The 21,009-nt window shown below is 43.0% G+C and overlaps 1 protein-coding gene across 11 annotated transcripts in view; it reads left to right on the top strand.

The window, feature by feature from the left end:
* Positions 1-21,009, top strand: part of LOC137379651 (serine/threonine-protein kinase WNK1-like) — a 275,316-nt gene that overhangs the window by 236,481 nt on the left and 17,826 nt on the right. For 10 of the 11 annotated variants that reach the window (XM_068050782.1, XM_068050783.1, XM_068050789.1 and 7 more), the window contains 5 exons: positions 2,028-2,100; positions 3,000-3,157; positions 10,015-10,709; positions 15,964-16,166; positions 16,252-16,446. In XM_068050782.1, coding sequence (XP_067906883.1) covers positions 2,028-2,100; positions 3,000-3,157; positions 10,015-10,709; positions 15,964-16,166; positions 16,252-16,446 — 1,324 coding nt within the window. The remainder of the gene's footprint in view (positions 1-2,027; positions 2,101-2,999; positions 3,158-10,014; positions 10,710-15,963; positions 16,167-16,251; positions 16,447-21,009) is intronic. The other variant, XM_068050786.1, reaches the window with a different exon arrangement.

Here is a 21,009-nt window from a genome sequence, read left to right as displayed (position 1 = left end):
CTGATGCATTCTCCATGGCAACGCCTCTACCAATCAGAGGTCACTTGCCAACCAATCAGCACACTCTTCTCATGCAGTATAAGTTGTTGTTTTCCCTGACATTGGTTATTCTTGTGTATTGTCCTCTTGAGTGTAAGACGAAAAGCTTCGACAACATGTCTATTTTCAGCAATTCTCAAGTTCTGTACCACCAAATGACAATCTATAGATTGTTACCTTTGAGGTTCTGCTTTTCTATTCCCCTGACTATACTGTCCCCCGACCACTACCACTTCCTGTTCACTCCCCCCACTTGAATGGCATCCTGTACCACAGTGCTGTGTCAGTTTGCTCATTCACCCTGCAGCCTTTGCCTTAATCCACACAGACAGCTCGAACCTTGTACCTGTTGGATAAAGGCAAGGGCTGAGGCTCCTGCAGCACTCCACATGGTCATAGAGTCATAAGCACAGAAACAGGCCCTTCAGCCCAGCGTGTCCGTGCCGACCATCAGGCACCAGCTATTCTAATCCCATTTTCCAGCACTTGGCCCGTATCCTTGTATGCTATGGCGTTTCAAGTGCTCATCTAAATACTAAAATGTTGTGAGGGTTGCTGCCTCTACCATCCCTTCAGGCAGTGTGTTCTAGATTTCAGCCACCCTCTGGGTGAAAATATTTTTCCTCAAATCCCCTCTAAACCTCCTGCCCCTTTCCTTAAATCTATGCCCCCGGTTATTGACCCCTCCGCTAAGGGAAAATGTTTCTTCCTATCTGCCCTCTCTATTCCCCTCATAATTTTGTATACCTCAATCAGGTCCCCCCTCAGCTGCCTTTGCTCTAAGGAAAACAACCCTAGCCTATCCAGTCTCACTTCATAGCTGAAATGCTCCAGTCCAAGCAACATGCTGGTGAATCTCCTCTGCACCCTCTCCGGTGTAATCACATCCTTCCTATAGTGTGGTGCCCAGAACTCTACACAGTACTCCAGCTGTGGACGAACTAGCGTTTTATACAGCTCCATCATAACCTCCCTGCTCTTGTATTCTGTGCCTCAGCTAGTAAAGGCAAGTATCCCATATGCCTTCCTAACCACCTTATCTACCTCTGCTGCTGCCTTCAGTGATCTATGGACAAGTACACCAAGGTCCTTCTGCCTCTCTGTACTTCCTAGGGTCCGACCACCCATTGTATATTCCCTTCCCTTGTTAGTCCTACCAAAATGCATCAGCTCACACTTCTCAGGATTAGATTCCAATTGCCACTGTTCTGCCCATCTTACCAGCCCATCTATATCGTCCTGTAATCTAAGGCTTTCCTCCTCACTGTCTACAACATCACCAATTCCCACTCTCGCCAAATTCTGAACTTGCACTCTGTTTACGATGCAATCCATTTGCGACCACTTTGTGACCAATCTTCTTTAGCTTTTGCCAGCACTTGTATGCAATTGGCTCCAGTCTCATTAACTTTTCTGGTTGTCTATTAGAACTGAACCTGATGGTGTTCAGCTTCAATTTTCTGTTCGACACTAAATTTGAAAGCCTGCAACCGGTCCAAAGGTAAGACACCTCCAAAGCATTGCTCACTTGTGTTCCTATCTCACTTCACCACTACCGATGCTCTTTTTCACATCTTTATCACCTCAAATATTGTTTTGTCAAATCCACCTCTACCCTTAATCCAATCCAGAATTCTGTGTCCGAGTACATAGGTGCATATCCATAACTGTCCTTGACACCAAGCTCAACTGGCTCTGTGGTGCAAAATAAAAGATTACTTGAACAACACAAAAATGCTGTGATCCAAATGGGATGCAAACTTTAGCCATGGCGGAAGCTTGATAATGTGCACACTTGTGACTCCAATGTGTTTTGTCCCATATGTTAGTCCTTTCGTGATGATGCTCCAAAGCAGCACAAAATTAAATATTCTGCAAATTACTGCAACTTAATTGGGAATGTGTGTTGAATAAGTAAATTAGTACAAATCAAACACCCTAATCCTCTTGTGTTTTCATTAAACTGATCCTTTTTTCTGTTTTCGCAGGGTCTGGTTCCAGTGAATGGGTCGACGGTGCCTGTTGGACAGAGCTATACAACAACTAGCCTGCCTGATGAAGGTAAAGAATTTATTGAAATAAGCTAGATACTGCAGCACTCCTTGCAGGCAAACAAGTCTTGTGGTCTTCTGCAATGTTGTAATGGATTACTGCCACTCATCAAAGAAAAATCTTGACAGCTGAATATAATAGGATCTTTGAGTAGTGATCATGAATTCACTGCTACTGAGTGAAAGGTGTGTAATGAATGATTAGAGTACATAATAAGACGTTTTGTACTAAGCGAAATGTGGCTTGAATTTTTTTTTTCATTGCATGTGCAGCTATTAATGGAACTTAAGATCCTTATATGAATTTTGGGGGAAAAAAGTCATGTGGATTTTCAATGGATTGGTAGAGTTTTATTTAAATATTGGTACACTACAACAATTCATCCAAGCGCATTCCTGGCTGACTAGGGCTGATAAAGGCAATTGTTAATTTTTCCATAATTGTAATTTAAACAACTTGGAAAAACAAATCAAATTCTTTTTCAATTAGTTATAGTGTGATGTTCTGGACTTCAATTGCATTAAGCTCAGAGAAAGTGTCATTCCTCATTGTACTTGGAGTTCACTTTAAAAAAAAATGTACTTGGCATTTGAAGCAAACTGTCTCCGATTATTTCTCCTGATAATCAGCCACCTTGACTGTTGGAACTACCTGATTATCACCTATGTTATGCTGACAGTTCAAAAATTTAAACATTTTATTTGATAGCTGTCAGACACACAGACCTACACAGGGTCGATTTCCTCATTTAATTTTTGTTCAAGTAAACCAGTCCAATTTTGAATGCTGACTTGTAGAGCTAACATTTTGAATATACTCAACCATGTGATCTGAATCTAGTTTTAAGATAATCTAATTTATAAATATATTTCTCCAGTGTTTTTTTTTCTCCCTTTTTCCCACTCCAGGTCATGTACCACAGCTAGGTGACAGTATGACTACTACAGCACAGCCAGATTTGCCTTCTGAGGCAGTGTCACAGTCTCAAGAGGAAGGTGTCATAGCATCAAACACAACTGCAATTACTGGTATTGGAAGTGGAGTAGTTAAAATGGGACGTTTTCAGGTAAGAATTCAGTTTTGCAAACTAGAGATGAAATAAAGACTTGCATTTAATTCACGCTTTTCACGACCACAGGACATTCCTGAGTGTTTTACAGTCAGTTAAGTATTTTTGAAGTGTAATTGCTTTTGTTTGGCCATAGTCTGTTATAAGTTTGACTGTAAATCTCTGGCATGCTGCTTCATGATGGGTGTAGTTTTTTTTTTACCAGCTCATTGATTTGAACTTTATCCTCCGATAATGTTGAACAGTTAGTGCCATCATCAAAAACCCTGTAAGCATTTGCCACATATCTTTAAACACCCGATTTGTTTTCTTTCTGTCTTCCAGTTCCATTTGGGGGCTAAATGACACAAGTGTTTTGTTTAAATAGTTAGGGAAGCAAAACAAAGAGCAATTTGACTCACTGTTAAACTCCATAACCCCTCCAGCCCTCAATCATTTTCCTTCCTACGGGCTGATATTGCCCCTGAGCAATGCTTATATGCTTTCTGGGAGCAGGTGAAAAGGAGGAGATAGTGGGCCTGATTTTGTGCTTATAATGATGGCAATATTGTCAGCATCTGATGTCTTTACTCCTCTGATACTGACAGCAACTTCTGGAATCTGCATGACCGTAGTTAAATGTGGAAATCTAGAAGTTGCTGCCAGTGATCTAAACTTCCCATAGGGTGCACTGTTTAACTCGCACCCCCCACCCCCACCCCCAGACAGCGATCAAATAGAAATCTCTGAACTGAAGAAATCATCCCTTTTTACACCATTATAGACTCGATGTTAAAAGACTTGAAAAAGTTACACCTTGTTGCATGAGGTGTAAATGGGTTTTTAATGCTGTACTAAGTTCATAATTACTGCTGCAGAACCCCTCTGGCCCCTAGAAAATTAACTATTTGTGGAATGTCAGATTTCTCCATTATGATAAAATAAAGTTTGTTTGATATTCCAGCTTCTACCTTAATCCATGCGTATGCCCCAATCATTTATTTCGCTCTCTAAAACTTAATTCATAGTGAAGAATATCATTGCATTTTACTTCCTGGTTCGCAGTTTGTGTGACTACTTCAATGTGATTGGCTGCTTACCCTGCTTGATAACTTCATTTTTGCTGGACAGTTGGAGATCCCTTTCACTTGTCGCCAGATTCAAACTAACGACGAGAAAGGGGAAATCTATGCCGCAGAGTTCACTAGACCAGCCATGGAAAAAATATTGGGCGGAAAATGTGGAATTATACTTGAAAAATAAATAAAACCAAAACAAAATTATTATGTAAACCGTGGCGCGGAGTCAACTCCCCCTTGTCCCCTTTATTCCCTATACCCACTTGATCCTGGCCGTCACGTGGGACGAGGTCCTCTTAATTCAGGCTCAGGCTGGGTGTTTGGGATATCAGGTTACAGGAGAGCCACCCTCCAGCTTAATCCACAGCTACAGTTAATGGCTTAGTACAAAGAGGAGGAAACTCTGTCCTTTAACTATCAATTTACTTTATTCACGTTGTTGTACAATGTAAGAACAAGGCTTATACACTTAATTAGACAAAAGCATGCAACTCCAACTGAGTTATGCAGTTAATAAAACTAGCTAGAATTCATAAGCACACCCGTTAGGTTCCTCTGACCTTTCCCTGACCGAGTCACAGAAAACTAAGGATAATACCCGAAAAAGGGAGAGTTAACGCTGGCCAGGCGTTCTGTTCTCTCTTTTACATCGTCGCCGCGTTGCTCACGCAGGGTCTTCCACTTCCACGATGGTTGATCTCCGGAGTCTTCGCTGGCTCTATGCCCAAAAAGCTCTATTCTTATCCTCCCTCTTATCTCTCCAAATCTGAGCTGTGTCTTTCCGGTTGGTTTAAGCCTGCTAACCTAATTCACATCTTCTCCTAATTGGCCCAGGCCCAAAGACCCCGGTATCACACCGTGTCCAAATAAGGCTCTGTTCCTGTGATCGCTCCTTTGTCTTGTCTCACAAAGTAATTAGTTCAAACTGGTTTTTACCAGCACAGGCCAGTGTCCGAGCTCCAGGTTACTACAGGTCAAACAATCCCAGCAGTTTGTAACTGATTCTGTAATTCTTGCAGCCCCTGGCCAACAGTTTAAAAATTACTGATGGAATGTGAATGTTAAATTTTTCATATTGACCAACTTAGTGATTTATCCCTGTTGTCTATTACTCTCCTTATTTTGCTCCCTGGTAGGACTTGGAGTGGTTTATGAATGTGAGCATAAAACCAGATGCAATGCATGTAAAATAAAAAAAACCCGTCACATTCCACTCCTCCAAAAAATGTGCACACAAGTTTGGGTACATAAATGCCATGGATCAGATAGTAATATTCTTGTCTCTGAGTCAAAACGTTGTTGGTTCACTTCAGGATTTCAGCATAGAAATCGAAGCTGATACTACAATGCAGTACTGCTGCACTGTCAGATGTGCCATCCTTCGGATGAGATGATAAACGGAGACCCCTCTGCCCCCTCAGGTTGACATAGAAGATCCATCCAATGGCCCTATTTCAAGGAAGAGCAGGGGAGTTATCCCCAGTGTCCTGGCCAATATTTCTCCCTCAATCAACATCACAAAAACAGATTATCTGGTCATTATCACATTGCTTTTTGTGGGAATTTGTTGTGTGCAGGTTGGCTGCAATGTTTACTGCATTATAACAGTGACTACAGTTCAAAAGTACTTCATTGGCTGTAAAGTGCTTTGGGATGTCCTGTGGTCATGAAAGGTGCTTGATAAATGCAATTCTTTATGTATGTACACATATATAAAGGATATAAAAGCAATAGGAAAGGTGAAGCATAAATTCAGTAGTATGTCGCCAGTTTTACGGTTATTAAGAGATTTGAATACTAGTGCATTTTTCATGACTTTTGATGGTTATGGAATATCTTGATGGAGATCTTTTAAGAATATGAAGGATGATAAGATAATTGGTGACCAGTTGTTTTCATTGGTGGTTGAGACAGTAACGAACATAAATTTGCAAAGGTGTGTTAGGCAAATTTTGTTAACACAGACTGGTTAGAATGTAGAATTCTCTGTCTCAGACCCTTGAAGTAGTGTGTTCAAATTCTTGTAAAGAGAATTAGATGTATTTATTTACAAAGAGGCATATTAAAGGTTACGAGGAACAATCAGGGGAGTAGAATTAGATTGCGTGCCTGGTGGAAAAAAACACCTGTGCAAACTTAATCAGTGAATGGCTTGTTGAGTGCTCTAACAAAACAGTTGAGCAATCACACCCAAGAGGGAAAGGCTAGGTGGCACTTGTTTTTACTGGGGGACAAAAATGTGAATCCATGTTGCCTGAAATGAATATCTGCACTGCTTTCCAAAGATGAAGCTGAAGAAGATGGTCCATGGGATTTTGCTGCTTTCCTGCAGCAAAGGGTGCAGGAAGCATACCAGTGAATCTTACAAATGTTCTTGGAGTAGATTGCATCTTTCAAAACCAACAATCTTTTATGCTAAATTGCCATTGACCAGTATTATTAAAGGTAACTAATATGATTACCTTGGTAGAACATTGATCACACATCTTCACAAGCAGTGTACCCTGAAATTAATTTAACCTGCTTTATAATGTGCTCTTTGGTTACTGCCAAAACAGCTCACTGTAGTAAGGATCACCAAAATCATATCCTGTATTTAGAACACAGCCTACAGACACCAGACAATGTACATGCTCCAGATTGACAGCAGAAGTCCATATGATGGTGCTTTTTCTCTGGTTTTCACAACTATCTTGTGCTCAAGGTAGCTCATAGGGAGGACTTCAATCTGTGATGGTTAGCATGCCATCTGATCTAAATGCACTTAATTTGTACCAGTAAATTACCTTGGTAAATGTGTTATTTTTGAGATGGGAACTGAGTTGAGAGGCTTTGCGTGCCACTACCATGACGTAGGAAATGTTGCCATAGCAATTTACAATGATAAATGTTGATGGAAACGCATGATGAAAAATAACAACAGGAAATACATGCCTCACCTAAGATTTTTAGCTTTGCAATAGATGATTAAAGAACTTGGGTTTGTGCAGTTCCTGTCTTTGCCATGAGACTTCTTATTGCTATTTGTCTACTTTTTCCATTGTAAATTTCTATGGCCCCTTTACAAAATCAGGCCCCTGGGTTATGCAATCTTGCCATCGGGTTCCCAAAGTTGTCCCAAAATGCTTTACAGTTTATTTTTTCAATTGCCATTTTTCCCCCTCAGTAATCAAAATAAGGGCTTAAACAAAATAAGTTCAAAACTTAAGTTATTTCACAAGAATATGATTGCATTGATCCATTTAAATGTCGTTTGTATTGAGTCTGGCCTTGAACTTGATATTTTTGCCCAGACCTGTGAGCTGAATTAGGATTGTGCTGTCTGAGCATGTGCACTGTACACTGTACTTTTCCAGTATGCTTCAACTAGCTGTTGAGTAGCATTTCTTCAAGTAATTTTGAAAAACAAGACCACAAATTTCAAAAATATGAGCTAAAAGTTCCTTCCTGGTTGAGAAAGTTGGGGGAAATTGCACTGCCAATTGCCAACCAGTTGTAGCTTTTGTTTTCTGTTCTATGAACTTCAAAAATTGTATTAAGCTAGGAGGATAGATTAAAAAAAAGACGGGAGGCAGATGGACAATTGTGAGGGTAGGTGTAAAAGGTAAAGTCATGTGGGAGAAAGAAGCAGGGCAATTAGGGAGGGGGGATGGAGGGAGTAGGTAGAGTGAGAGGGGGAAATGGACTGAAATAGAGAAGGGATTAGAGTGGAAAGCAAGGTGGGAGGAATAGGTCGATAAAGAGAGGGAGTAACGAGGACGGAGCTAATTTCAGCTTGACTAGTTGCCGTTATAAATGCGGACGTAATAATTTAGAATGGAAATATAAAAATAACAATAGAACTTGATTTTAAACAGGGGTGAAATTACACTGTACATACTGGTCCAATTATTTACCCCAGCCTCAAACATCAATTTACCAGAAGGCAATACTTGGTCCTGAACTTTCCATTTGCAACACCATAGGAGATTGACTCATACTGTATTAAAAACCTTAAATTTATGTGCACTTGCTATCAATTTTTCCATTGTAAATTACAGTTCTCACATTTATAATGTAAACATGTTTTAATTATAACCACCCCCATCCCCTCCCCATTGGAGCCACTATATTGCCACATTCATGGGAGGATGTAATTTAAATATGATAATTTTGCACAGGCATTTTCATTATAATGAATGTAAGAATTTATAATGGAAATATAAAAATAAAAAATGTATGACTTCAAAATGGGGGCTTAATTCAATTGAAGAAGTACCGTGCTGTGGATAAAGGGGATCCGGTGGATGTACTGTACTGAGATTTCCAGAAGGCATTTGAATAAGGTGCCACATCAAAGGTTATTGCAGAAAATAAAAGCTCATGGATAGAGGATTGGTTAGCAAACAGTAGACATAAATGGGTTATTGGTTGGCAAGATGTAACGAGTGGTGTGCCACAAGGATCTGTGCTGGGGCCTCAACTTTTTACAATTTATATAAATGATTTAGATGAAGGGACCGAAGGTATGGTTGCTACATTTGCTGATGAAACAAAGATAGGAAAGTAAGTTGTGAAGAGGACATAAGGGGACGACAAAGGGATATAGATAGATTAAGTGATTGGGCAAAGATCTGGCAAATGGACTACAATGTGGGAAAATGTGAAATTGTCCATTTTGGCAGGAAGAATAACAAAGAAGCATATTATCTAAATGGTGAGAGACTGCAGAGCTCTGAGATGCAGAGGGATCTGGGTGTCCTAGTGCATGAATCGCAAAAGGTTAATATGCAGGTACGGCAAATAATTAGAAAAGCTAATATAATGTTGTTTATTGTGAGGGGAATTGATTACAAAGGTAGGGAGGTTATGCTTCAGTTATACAGGGCATTGGTGAGACCACATCTGGAGTACTGTGTACAGTATTGGTCTCCTTATTTAAGGAAGTATGTAAATGCATTTGAAGCTGTTCAGAGAAGGTTTACTAGACTAATACCTGGAATGGGCGGGTTGTCTTATGAGGAAAGGTTGGACAGGCTAGGCTTATATCCACTGGAGTTTAGAAGAGTGACGACTTGATTGAAACAGATAAGATCCTGAGGGGCTTTGACAGAGTGGATGTGGAAAGGATGTTTCCCCTTGTGGAAGAATCTAGAACAAGGAGTCACTGTTTAAAAATAAGGGCTCACCCATTTAAGACAGAGATGAGAAATGTTTTTCTCGGAGTGTCGTGAGCCCTTGGCATTCTCTTCCTCAAAAGGCGGTGGAAGCAGAGTCTTCGAATATTTTTAAGGCAGTGGTAGGTAGATTCTTGATGAGCAAGGGGGGTGAAAGTTTATCGGGGGTAGGCGGGAATGTGGAGTTGAGGTTACAATAAGATCAGCCATGATGTTGAATGGCAGAGTAGGCTCGAGAGGCTGAGTGGTCTACTCCTGCTCCTAATTCGTATGCTTGCATGTTTTGATATATGGTTGACCAGATTGATTACATCTTAGTTTAAAATTTTCTGAAATGTTTTATATTTTTTCTGTATAATGAAGATAATCAAGACGGTCTCCAGTTAGTTAAATTTGTTAAAGTAACTCCTCCTCCTGTCTTGCTGGCCTCCTGTATGTCGATTAGATCTGCCTACATATAGCACACTTTTCATTGTCTGCTTTCTTGTATTTAACAGATCTGTATTTGGAATAATTTTGAACTCTAGCCCAACAATAGGGTATGCATTTGACTGCTTGTGTCTTGCAGTTCTTTCTTTCTTGAGCCAAACCTCAATGAATTTTTGTTTGGGGAACCACTAAGTAACTTCTTTCCTTGTAGGTTTCTGTTGCAACAGATGATGCCTTATATCAAGAAGCATATGATAAACGGGAAGAGAGTAAGCAGAAACATATCTCAGATGAGTCTTCCTTTTCTGGAAGCAGCCCTGAAAGTACAGTCGTAAAACCTTCTGAACGTGACAGTCATGAAGACGTGGTGGATAGTGCATCAGTAACTCAAAGAAAGAACAGTGAATCTCTACCAAACCAAGAACAAGAGCCAGCCCTGCAGGCAAAAATAGGACGATTCCAGGTCACTACAAGACGAGACACTGTTGGCCGCTTTTCAGTGGCAAGGACGCAAGATGAAGTTACTTATGAAGCTGGCAAGGGAAGCTGTCCTTCTGTTCCTATGAGTACTGCTCCATTAACAGCACTTTCATCTGTACCAGTGGATCTCTATAGAGCTTCAGACCAAATTTTATCACCAAAAGAATCAGTTGGGTCCGAACAATATCTGCATGTGAATGGACCAGTTCTGCCAGAGACTGGACAGCAGCCCTATTCAAAGGAACTGGATCAAATACAGGTTGATAGTGCAGGGAGTCCAGTTTCCCCTCACTTGCTGGAATCCAAGGGTACCACCATTGTACAGAACCTTACCAACTCATTTAATTCCTCCTACATGAGTAGTGATAATGATTCAGAAATTGAAGATGAAGATATGAGGAAAGAGCTGCACAGATTGAGAGACAAGTAGGTGCCGGGTTACTTTTCTCGAGATCTAGTTATAAAATTTGTCTGATGTGTTCATGTATATTGACATAGGTAATCCAGTTTCCAACAGTAAAGTGAAATTCTGTAATAGCAATGATCTTTGAATAGTCAGCTGTCTAATCGAGCATGGAATGTATTCAGGTCTTGAAAATCTAAGGCTTATGTTTCACTCCATACATAAAAGTACTGAAAATCAATTTTAGTATATGTTTTGTTTTAAAGGAGTTTTCTGTTTTTTCCTTTGAACAAATTATGCTGGGTTACAGTTCAAGTAGCAATAAATAACTAATTTTCATAATTTGCTACGGGCGAGGACATCATAGTTGTCCAATCTTGTCCCCAATTCACAAAGATACAATTATAACCAGCATTGAGTGACAATTCAGAATGATTTTCTCTCTCTAGCTTAGGGGCTATGCCTTCAATTGCTATGTCCCTACTGCTGCTTCACTTAAGATAAGCAAACAGCACTCGCAGATTAAACCTAGTCTGTACAGCTCAGTACCACAGCCAGTAAAGCATCACTTGGTCATTCTAAATGGTTTTTTTTACTACAGGAATCTGACATTTGTCCCACTGAATGGTCAATTCATTCTGTAGTCTTACTCTTGAGCAGTCACTTAGCAGTAGTATTGTGGCATTGAGTGTATAATCGTATGTTTTATTCTAAAGCTGCCAATGATTTAATGTGCAAATATATGGCGGTAATTTAATGTTAAAAACAGTTTTTCACTCCCTTGTAAATGTATCACCTGATCTGATGCTATGATGTATGGACTACGTTGGTCTCTAAAGTGCATTAAATTTAGCTGATCTTGGCAGGGACAACGGCAAGCACTTTGTGATTGATTACAGTGCACCTGGGTTAGGGAAGAAAATAATCGTTTTCATGTGGTCATAAGTGTGTCTTCATGAATATCGGGTATGGACAGGATCAGGCTTAACTGTGACCGCACCCCCCCCCCCCCCCCCCAAGCAGCATCTTCGGATTGACCACTTTTTGTTGCTGATACATGTAGGGCCATAAACTAGGATGTCTTTGAGAGAGGGTAAACCGAGAGAAATAAAACTCAATCCATCTGCACTGCTAAATATTGGTTGTATTTAAATATGTACTTTTTTGTGCTTTTCTGGAGTTAAATACTCCAAGAAGATTTTTACTGCGACAATTTGACAAATTGTAAGTAACCAATTGCAATAATGTGGTTAAACAGCAGAACAGAAGCCCCTAGAGCTTCTTCCAACGTTCTGTCAGTTCATGGCAATCTCTAGCTCAAGTCCATTTACCCACCTTTGCTGCATTGATGCCCTTGCCAAACAAAAATCTATCAATCTGTTTTCAATATTTCAAATGATTTCAGCATCCGTAGCCATTGCAGGGTTGGGTTGGGGAGGGAGGTGTATGAGCTCCAGATTTCTACTACCCTTTTTGTGAAAATATGCTTCTTAATTTCACTAATAACTGGCCTAGCTCTAATTTTAAGATATCGCCTTGTTCTGGGTTTTCCCCACTGTTTAAAATGCGCAGTCGCTTACATTGGCCAAAACTTGACTATTAGCCATTTCTATTAATCTCAAAGTTGCTGATTATAGCTGTGCTTACTCCCTTGTGATATTGTATGGGTGAAGTACACATGAAAAACTGCTGTATATTTTTTGTACTATATGCATATTTAACAAAAAACACCATGCGCAATAATCACAGAAATTTAATGCTTTATGCCCAATGTTTGGTGAATGAGTTGAAATTTGTGTTTTTCTCTCCTCACTTAATTTTGCTGAGCTTCTCTACCTTGTAATAGCTTGTTTCTGAATGACAGAATCTGGTCATCCAGTTTCCTGAAGACTGCTGCCAGTGTGAGATTGGAGTTGCAGATCTTTGGATCCTTGGTCAGGCCTTGGGGTCAGTCAGTAAGGAGGTTCATTCGGGTAGCAGTTGTAAAAGGGATAATAAAAGCAAAATACTGCGAATGCTAGAAAGCTGAAATAAAAACAAAGTGCTGGAAATACACAGGTCTGGCAGTATCTGTGGAAAGTGAAACAGAGTAAACATTTCAGGTCTGTGACCTTTCATCACACTGGCAAAGGTTAGCAATGTAATAGGCATTGAGCAAGTGAAAAGGTGGCCAGGGGGAGGTAAAAAGGACAAAAGGGAAGGTCTGCAATAGGTCAGAGGGCACAAGAGATTAACTGACAAAGGTGTCGTGGAACAAAAGGCAAAGGGAATAGTAATAGATGTAGTAAAAGTCAAACTCTGTCCAGAGAGAGTGCTAATGGCAGAATAATGAACTGCCCTGTTCGAAAGCAAAAACATGAAAAACAAGTTTCAGACTTATTTTTGTTTTGGCACATGGTAAAAAAACAATCAAAATGGCAGTCATGATTTGAAGTTGTTGAACCCAATGTTGAATCCAGAGGTCTGTAGAGTGCCTAATCAGAAGATGAGGTACTGTTCCTTGAGCTTGCATTGAGCTTCACCGGAACACTGCAGCTGGCCAAGAACAGAAATTTGGACGTGAGAGCAGGGTGGTGAATTAAAATGGCAAGCAACCGGAAGCTCAGGGTCATGCTTGCAGACTGAGTGGAGGTGTTACATAAAGTGGTCACCCAAGCTGTGTTTGTTGTCTCCAATGTAGAGGAGACCGCATTGTGAGCAGCAAATACAGAATGCTAAATTAAAAGAGGTACAAGTAAATCACTGCTTCACCTGTAAGGAGTCTTTAAGGCCTTGGATGGTGAGGTGAGAGAGGAGGTAAAAGGGCAGATGTTACATCTGCTGTGACTGCATGGGAAGGTGCTGTGGGAAGTGGGCAAGGTGTCAGGGATGATGGAGGAGTGGAGCAGGGTGTCGCTGAGGGAATGGTCCCTTTGGACTGCTGACAGAATGCTCCCAGAAATGCGACAGGGTTCCCCTTCTCACTTCCCACCCCACCAGACACCACATCCAAAAGATCATCCTCTGCCATTTCCAGCACCTCCAGTGTGTTGCCACCACCAAAGACAACTTCCTCTCCCCTCCCCGTCAGCATTCCAAAGGGGCCGTTTGCTCCGCAACAGCCTGGTCCACTCCTCCATCACCCCTGACACCTCGTCCCCTTCCCGTGGCACCTTCCCTTGCAGTTGGAGCAGGGTTTTTTTTACCTCTTTTACCTCCTCTCGCCTCACCATCCAAGGCATCAAACATTCCTTCCAGGTGAAGCAGCGATTTCCTTCTACTTTCAACTTACTATATTCACTGCTCACATATGGTCTCCTCGACATTGGGAAGACCATACACAGTTTGGGTGACCGTTCTGCACAACACCGCTGCTCAGTCTGCAAGCATGACGCTGAGCTTCCGGTTACTTGCCATTTTAATTCACCACCCTGCTCTCTCTCCCGCATTTCTGTCCTCAGCCTGCTGCAGTGTTCCAGTGAAGCTCAACATAAGCTCAAGGAACAGTACCCCATCTTCTGATTAAGCACTCTACAGCCCTCGACTGAACATTGGGTTCAACAACTTCAGACCATGACTGCCATTTTGATTACAAAGTGACTCCTGACAACGCAGTGGCCCACTGACATTATCTGAGTGCCCCAGGCTGCGCACATGCGCAGCTACATCTTGCCAGGACTAAGTGGCGCATGCGCGGGATGACGTCATCGCACAGCGCCAACGTTACTGTGTATCTGTACCTGGTCCATCTTTGCGCAGACGCGATAAAGCGTCATCAGGTATCCAGCCCCCCACTCGGCTGGAGGAAGCGGCTGAATGGGAGACTTTGAGGCTGGAGCTCAATACCCGCCACGCTCTCCCGCCATACTGACCGCTCCCCCCCACCCCCCCGCAACTTGCTCCAGGCTTCGAGTATCCTCCCCTCAGCCGTTCGTTCCAGACCTCACTGCTGCCCCCCACTCCCCTAGAAGGTTGTTCCTCGCTTCGCGCCACCCCGCTCTCCAGCCGCTTGCTCGCTCCCCGCTTCCCTGCCCCCTCCTCCAGCTGCTAGCTCTAGGCCGCGCCACGACCGGGGTGGGGAGCGAGTTAACGGCAGGAGAGAGGGGTGGCGTGAGCAGGGAACAATCGGCCAGGGAAGTGGAGGGGAGCAGCGAGGTCTGGAGCGAGCGGCTGAGGAGGGGAAGTAGCCAGTGGGGAGGAGGGGGAGAAAGCAAGTTGCTGAGGGGGAGAGTGGCCAGTGGGGTGGGAGCTAGTAGCTGCGTTCAAGTGAAATCAGTCTTGTCAGTCATATAAATGAATCACAATAACAAATTGGCAGCACATTTATACCCTGCCCGATTTTCTTTTCCAATTCACTATCTTCCAATGGAAATTCAATCATAAAATTCCTTTTGTATTAAATAGGATTACTGGAATATTAAATGGATCTGAGGATTACAGTTAGTATCCTATAACTACATAGCATATTACTGGGCTTCCGTCCAACTTAATGTAAGGTTAGTTTGCTAGAACGATCTAGCCATAAGCATTTCCTGTCATGAATTGAGTAGTGCCATATTTAATCCTGGCAGCTGCCTGAACATCTCATACACTGATCCAGTTGAAGAACCTGCATTTGTGCATGTGCAAGTACTACGCCACCTAGTAGTTGTGTTGTCAGCATACGCAGCCTTTTGACTTTTTTTTAACCATGTGCCAGTCTTAAACTTGTTTTTCATGTTTTTGCTTTCGGACAGGGCAGTTTTTCCACCATTAACACTCTCTGGACAAATGCTTTGTCTTTTACTACAGCTGTTACTAATCTCTTTGTCTTTTATTCCATGACATCTTTGTCATTTAATCTCTCCTGCCCTCTGCCTTATTGCAGACCCTTTTGTTCTTCTTCCCTCCCCTCTTCACTTGTTCAAAGCCTATTACATTTCTTACCTTCGTCAGTTTTGATGAAAGGTCACAGAGCTGAAATGCGAACTCTGTTTCTCCCTCCACAGATGCTGCCAGACGTGCTGTGTATTTCCAGCATTTACTGTTTTTATTTTAGTTGTAACGGGGAGTTGTGATGCTATTCAGTGACAACATTTTTGTAGTGCTTGCCATCCTGTATAACGGACAAACACCTTCACATGAAAGGTGCCTGCTATATTTGATGGCCACTGAGCATATATATGTGTGTGTGTATATTATATATACCCTTTCGCAATCTTTATCATTTTAGTCCAAATACCATAATATTTGTAGTGTGTAAAACAGACATTTACCTTTCTCCAAATAGTAGACTTATCCCAAACTGATCTGTTTCAGACATTTGAAAGAGATTCAGGAGTTGCAATCACGGCAGAAGCAGGAGATTGAGGAACTCTATATCAAATTGGGTAAGGCACCACCAGCTGTAATAATTCCACCTGCAGCACCCCTGTCCGGACGTCGCAGAAGACCCACCAAAGGGAAAAGCAGCAAATCTAGTCGGAGCAGTTCCCAAGGACAGAAGAGTCCTTTACCTTCTGGTAAGTAATGACTAGCATCCATTGTGTTAGCTTTTTGTACTGAGGTGTTTTCTGTTGATATCATGTAGCTGCATTCTATTTGCAGGGCCTTTAACTGCTCAGAATATTGGTTCAGTTTTAACAACGCAGCAGATGCTTTTGCCACCGCCAGGTACTCATGAATTCACTGTTCCTGGACAAGGTCAGTTGCTGAAACCATCACCATCCAGTGAAAATTTGTACTCTGCTTACACCAGTGAAGGGGTGATTTCTGGACTAAGTGTTTCTGGTACTGGACAAGGTAAGAATCTTGCTAATAATGTTAAATTTCTGGGTTGCAAATTCTGTCTTATTTTACAATTGCTACCTCAGTTCTAGGTGTAAGTATGCAAGGTTAACACATGCATAGTTGCTTGGAAGGCACATTTTTTGTCTGTGATCATTGATTTTGAGTGAAAATCCATACAGCTGATCAGTGGTGGAAGTGCATTGCCGTCCTGCACTGTCTTACTCTGATACCTCTCCATCCACACCAGTCAAAATGATGAACCGGATAAAAGTGCCATCAACAAAGCACATAAACAGCGATTACTACTGGCATTCAGTAAAATCCTATCCCAAGGAGGGTTTCACTGCCTCCAGTGATCTTACCATTCGAAGTAACGTTGCCATGCAGGCTATCAATGACTTAAAAGTCTCCTCTTCAAACCTCATTTCTGTGCTCTGCACAAACTTTGGACGACAGTTTGCTGTACTGTTTGGAAAGTACACAAATGCCCATGACTCCTTCCTTCAGTTTTGCCAATAAAGCTGCCCTAATTCTGTGCTTTATAAAGTAAACCTGAGAAGTTTTTGTGTGTCGGTCTCTCTTTCTCTCTCTCGGTCTCTCTCTCGGTCGCTCTCTCGCTCGCTCGCTCGCCACGTCGGTCCCTCGCTCGCTCGCCACGTCGGTCCCTCGCTCGCTCGCCACGTCGGTCCCTCGCTCGCTCGCCACGTCGGTCCCTCTCTCGCTCGCCACGTCGGTCCCTCTCTCGCTCGCCACGTCGGTCCCTCTCTCGCTCGCCACGTCGGTCCCGCTCTCGCTCGCCACGCCGGTCCCGCTCTCGCTCGCCACGCCGGTCCCGCTCTCGCTCGCCACGCCGGTCCCGCTCTCGCTCGCCACGCCGGTCCCGCTCTCGCTCGCCACGTCGGTCCCGCTCTCGCTCGCCACGTCGGTCCCGCTCTCGCTCGCCACGTCGGTCCCGCTCTCGCTCGCCACGTCGGTCCCGCTCTCGCTCGCCACGTCGGTCCCGCTCTCGCTCGCCACGTCGGTCCCGCTCTCGCTCGCCACGTCGGTCCCGCTCTCGCTCGCCACGTCGGTCCCGCTCTCGCTCGCCACGTCGGTCCCCCTCTCGCTCGCCACGTCGGTCCCCCTCTCGCTCGCCACGTCGGTCCCCCTCTCGCTCGCCACGTCGGTCCCCCTCTCGCTCGCCACGTCGGTCCCCCTCTCGCTCGCCACGTCGGTCCCCCTCTCGCTCGCCACGTCGGTCCCCCTCTCGCTCGCCACGTCGGTCCCCCTCTCGCTCGCCACGTCGGTCCCCCTCTCGCTCGCCACGTCGGTCCCCCTCTCGCTCGCCACGTCGGTCCCCCTCTCGCTCGCCACGTCGGTCCCCCTCTCGCTCGCCACGTCGGTCCCCCTCTCGCTCGCCACGTCGGTCCCCCTCTCGCTCGCCACGTCGGTCCCCCTCTCGCTCGCCACGTCGGTCCCCCTCTCGCTCGCCACGTCGGTCCCCCTCTCGCTCGCCACGTCGGTCCCCCTCTCGCTCGCCACGTCGGTCCCCCTCTCGCTCGCCACGTCGGTCCCCCTCTCGCTCGCCACGTCGGTCCCCCTCTCGCTCGCCACGTCGGTCCCCCTCTCGCTCGCCACGTCGGTCCCCCTCTCGCTCGCCACGTCGGTCCCCCTCTCGCTCGCCACGTCGGTCCCCCTCTCGCTCGCCACGTCGGTCCCCCTCTCGCTCGCGCTCTCTCTCCCGCTCGCAGAAAGCTATATTTTAGCTCGTAAGTAGACAGTGTGTCAGAATTTTCTTGATTTTCCAATTAACTGGGCTAGTTTGGGGATTAGAGTACAGATTGTCAGCAGTAGCCCTTACCTTTATTCCCCGTTAGGGAAGCTGGGATCCTTCTCTGAGCAGAGAAGGTTAAGAGGAGATTTAATAGATGTGTCCAAAATTGAGGGGTTTTTGATAAGACTAAATAAGTGGAAACTAGTTTCAGTGATATGTGGCTGGCTTGGTGGGTACGTAGATTTAAGATACCTGTTGGAAGAGCCAGAAGGGAGATGAGAGTGTTTTTTTTATGCAGCAAGTCATAATCTGGAATGCACTGTTTGAACGGTGGTGGAACTAAATTCAAAGTAAATTTCAAAAGGAAGTTGGATATATAGTTCAAAAGGATATATTTTAAGGGCTGTGGGAATGAGCCAGCACAGCCTCTTTGGGCTGAATGGCCTCTTTCTGCAGTGTAAGGTTCTATGATTTTAGTTCTGATTAAAATAGAGTAAGTAGGAGGATTGTGATCAAGAGGTGAGAGAATAACCCAGCTGTCAAGCTTATTCTTGTATCTATCAGGAGTGTGGAAGAGTTGCAACAAATGATTTGGTACATCACAACTCGTGACAAATTCTGTAAATTTCTCCACTTAGATGTGTGTAGCACATTTTGCTGCCCTAATATCCCAACTTTGTATAAGTCTGGGAAGGAGTGAAAAGACCAGTATCCGAGCAGTAGCAAACAGCTTAACCAAATAACAAGAGTTTCCTTTTAAAATAACTTCTGTTGAGCTGCTGTTTGTATTTTAACTGGAACTTGGAGGAATTGTCATTCCCAGTATTTAACTGGTTTTCTGCAACTCCAGTGCAATATTGAATGAGTCTTAGAGGCCATGCACATCAGCGGTTTTTTACTTGTCCTTATCCTGACCCATGAAATGTGGACATCATATCCTGTTGATGAAAAGAAAAAAAATGCAAATAAAAATCTGAGATAGAGGTAACAAACATTGATGTACCCATTTTCATCAGCATCTGTAAAGAAAAAGGAAAAGTTTATGTTTCAGATATATAGCTCCTTTGTAAGAACTAAAAGTTCTATGTTTAAAACGCTAACCTGTCTTGGTTGCTTGTTTCCCACTTTGAACTTGCAGGGCCAAATGGCTTTAGCACTGATATGTTGATAACAGAGTTTGGCCTTCAGTGTAGTTGCAGTTTGACCTGTATAGTATGTACACATCTCTAGTTATCTGTTCAGAACACACATTGCATATTACAGCAGAGTGGTTGTTGTGTATCAGGATTTTTAAACCATTCTTCCTCACAAAGGATTTGGTAAGTTGGTGGAAAAACTTCTAATTGTTTATAATCTTAAAAGTTTTATTTTAAAAAGGTACCTAAAAATACTGGTTAATGTGCTGAATACAAGTTGTTTTCCTCAGAGACTAAAATGATGAGCAATTTGTCAGCTTGTCCAGGTAATCGAAAAATACCTCACATGCATTGTGTGGGAAAGTCATTTGTTCACAGGCAAGGATCGAAGCGAGAGGCAAGCTTTTTGAAAGAGCAAGGCTGCAAGGGTGTTTTGGTTTATTCAAAAAAGCTGTGAGGCCTTTTGCTCAGACGAAGAGGTCAGAAATGCTGAAGGATAGTTAGAAGGTGTCAGCTGTGGCTCAGTTGGTAGCACATTCGCCTGAATCAGAAGGTTGTGGGTTCAAGTTCCACTTCAGGACTTGAGCGTGAAAATCAAGCCTGACGCTCCAATGCAGTACTGAGGGAGTGCCGTTATTTGAATGAGACGTTAAACCAAGGCTCCGTTTGCCCTTCAGGTAGACATAAAAGACCCCATGGCACTATTTCGAATAAGCGCAGGGGAGTTATACCCAGTGTCCTGGCCAATATTTATCCCTCAATCAACATCACAAAAACAAATTATCTGGTTATATTGCTGTTTGTAGGAGCTAAGAGTGTGCAAATTGGCTTCCATTACAACGGTCACTACGTTTCAAAAAGTACTTATTTGGCTGTAAGTCACTTTGAGACTTCTGGTGGTCATGAAAGGCATTGTATAAAATGCAAATTTATCTTAGCCATCTTGCTTAAGTCAAATAAGTCGATCCATTGGTTTGTTGTTTTATATTATGCAAATGCGTTGTAGGGATTTAATTGAGAGTTTATCTTAATGGCTCTTCTGTATGTTCATATTATGGAAATAGAACAGCTTATTTATTCATTCAGGCATTGTTTCACCAACTGTGTACATGGTATGCTTTTGGGGAGGTTGAAGAAGGATTTGTGCAAACGAAACTAATATCCACTCCAGATCACAAGGGGATGCTTTTGTTGTATCCCTGGGTTATACTATCCTACAAGTAGATGTAGGTCAGTGTAAGTCGACTCGCATTTAAAAAAAAAAATCAGGTAGGTGCAACTGACACCAGTGCACTCGAAGGTACCTACAGCAAACTAATTTGTCGCATTACATCTACCAAGTCAGTAGACACTAGTAAGTGTGTGTATGAATGCATCCATATATATTCACATGTCTGTAACACCTACATACAAAATTTGTCCAACAGGGAAGATGCCATTTATTGGTTGTGCTAGGAAATAGCTTCAAAAGAGTGTTTGTTTCATTGTAGTTTTGTCTTCATATGCTGGCTACTTTCATTTTCAGTTTTTGTGAATTGTCTTGTAATTCAATTTGTAGAACAAGTTAAGTGATACTTTGATTCAGTTAGCACTGGTGTATTTTTAAAATCTTTGAGCGATGCAGGTGTATGTTCCTGCATTTGTGCATGTATATGAATATATACACATTTTAATTGGTATTATTTG

Source organism: Heterodontus francisci, chromosome 18, assembly GCF_036365525.1.
Source record: "Heterodontus francisci isolate sHetFra1 chromosome 18, sHetFra1.hap1, whole genome shotgun sequence".
NCBI classification, from domain to species: Eukaryota; Metazoa; Chordata; class Chondrichthyes; order Heterodontiformes; family Heterodontidae; genus Heterodontus; species Heterodontus francisci.
The sequence above is the reverse complement of the archived record's forward strand: the minus strand, read 5'-3'. Positions and strand labels throughout refer to the sequence as shown.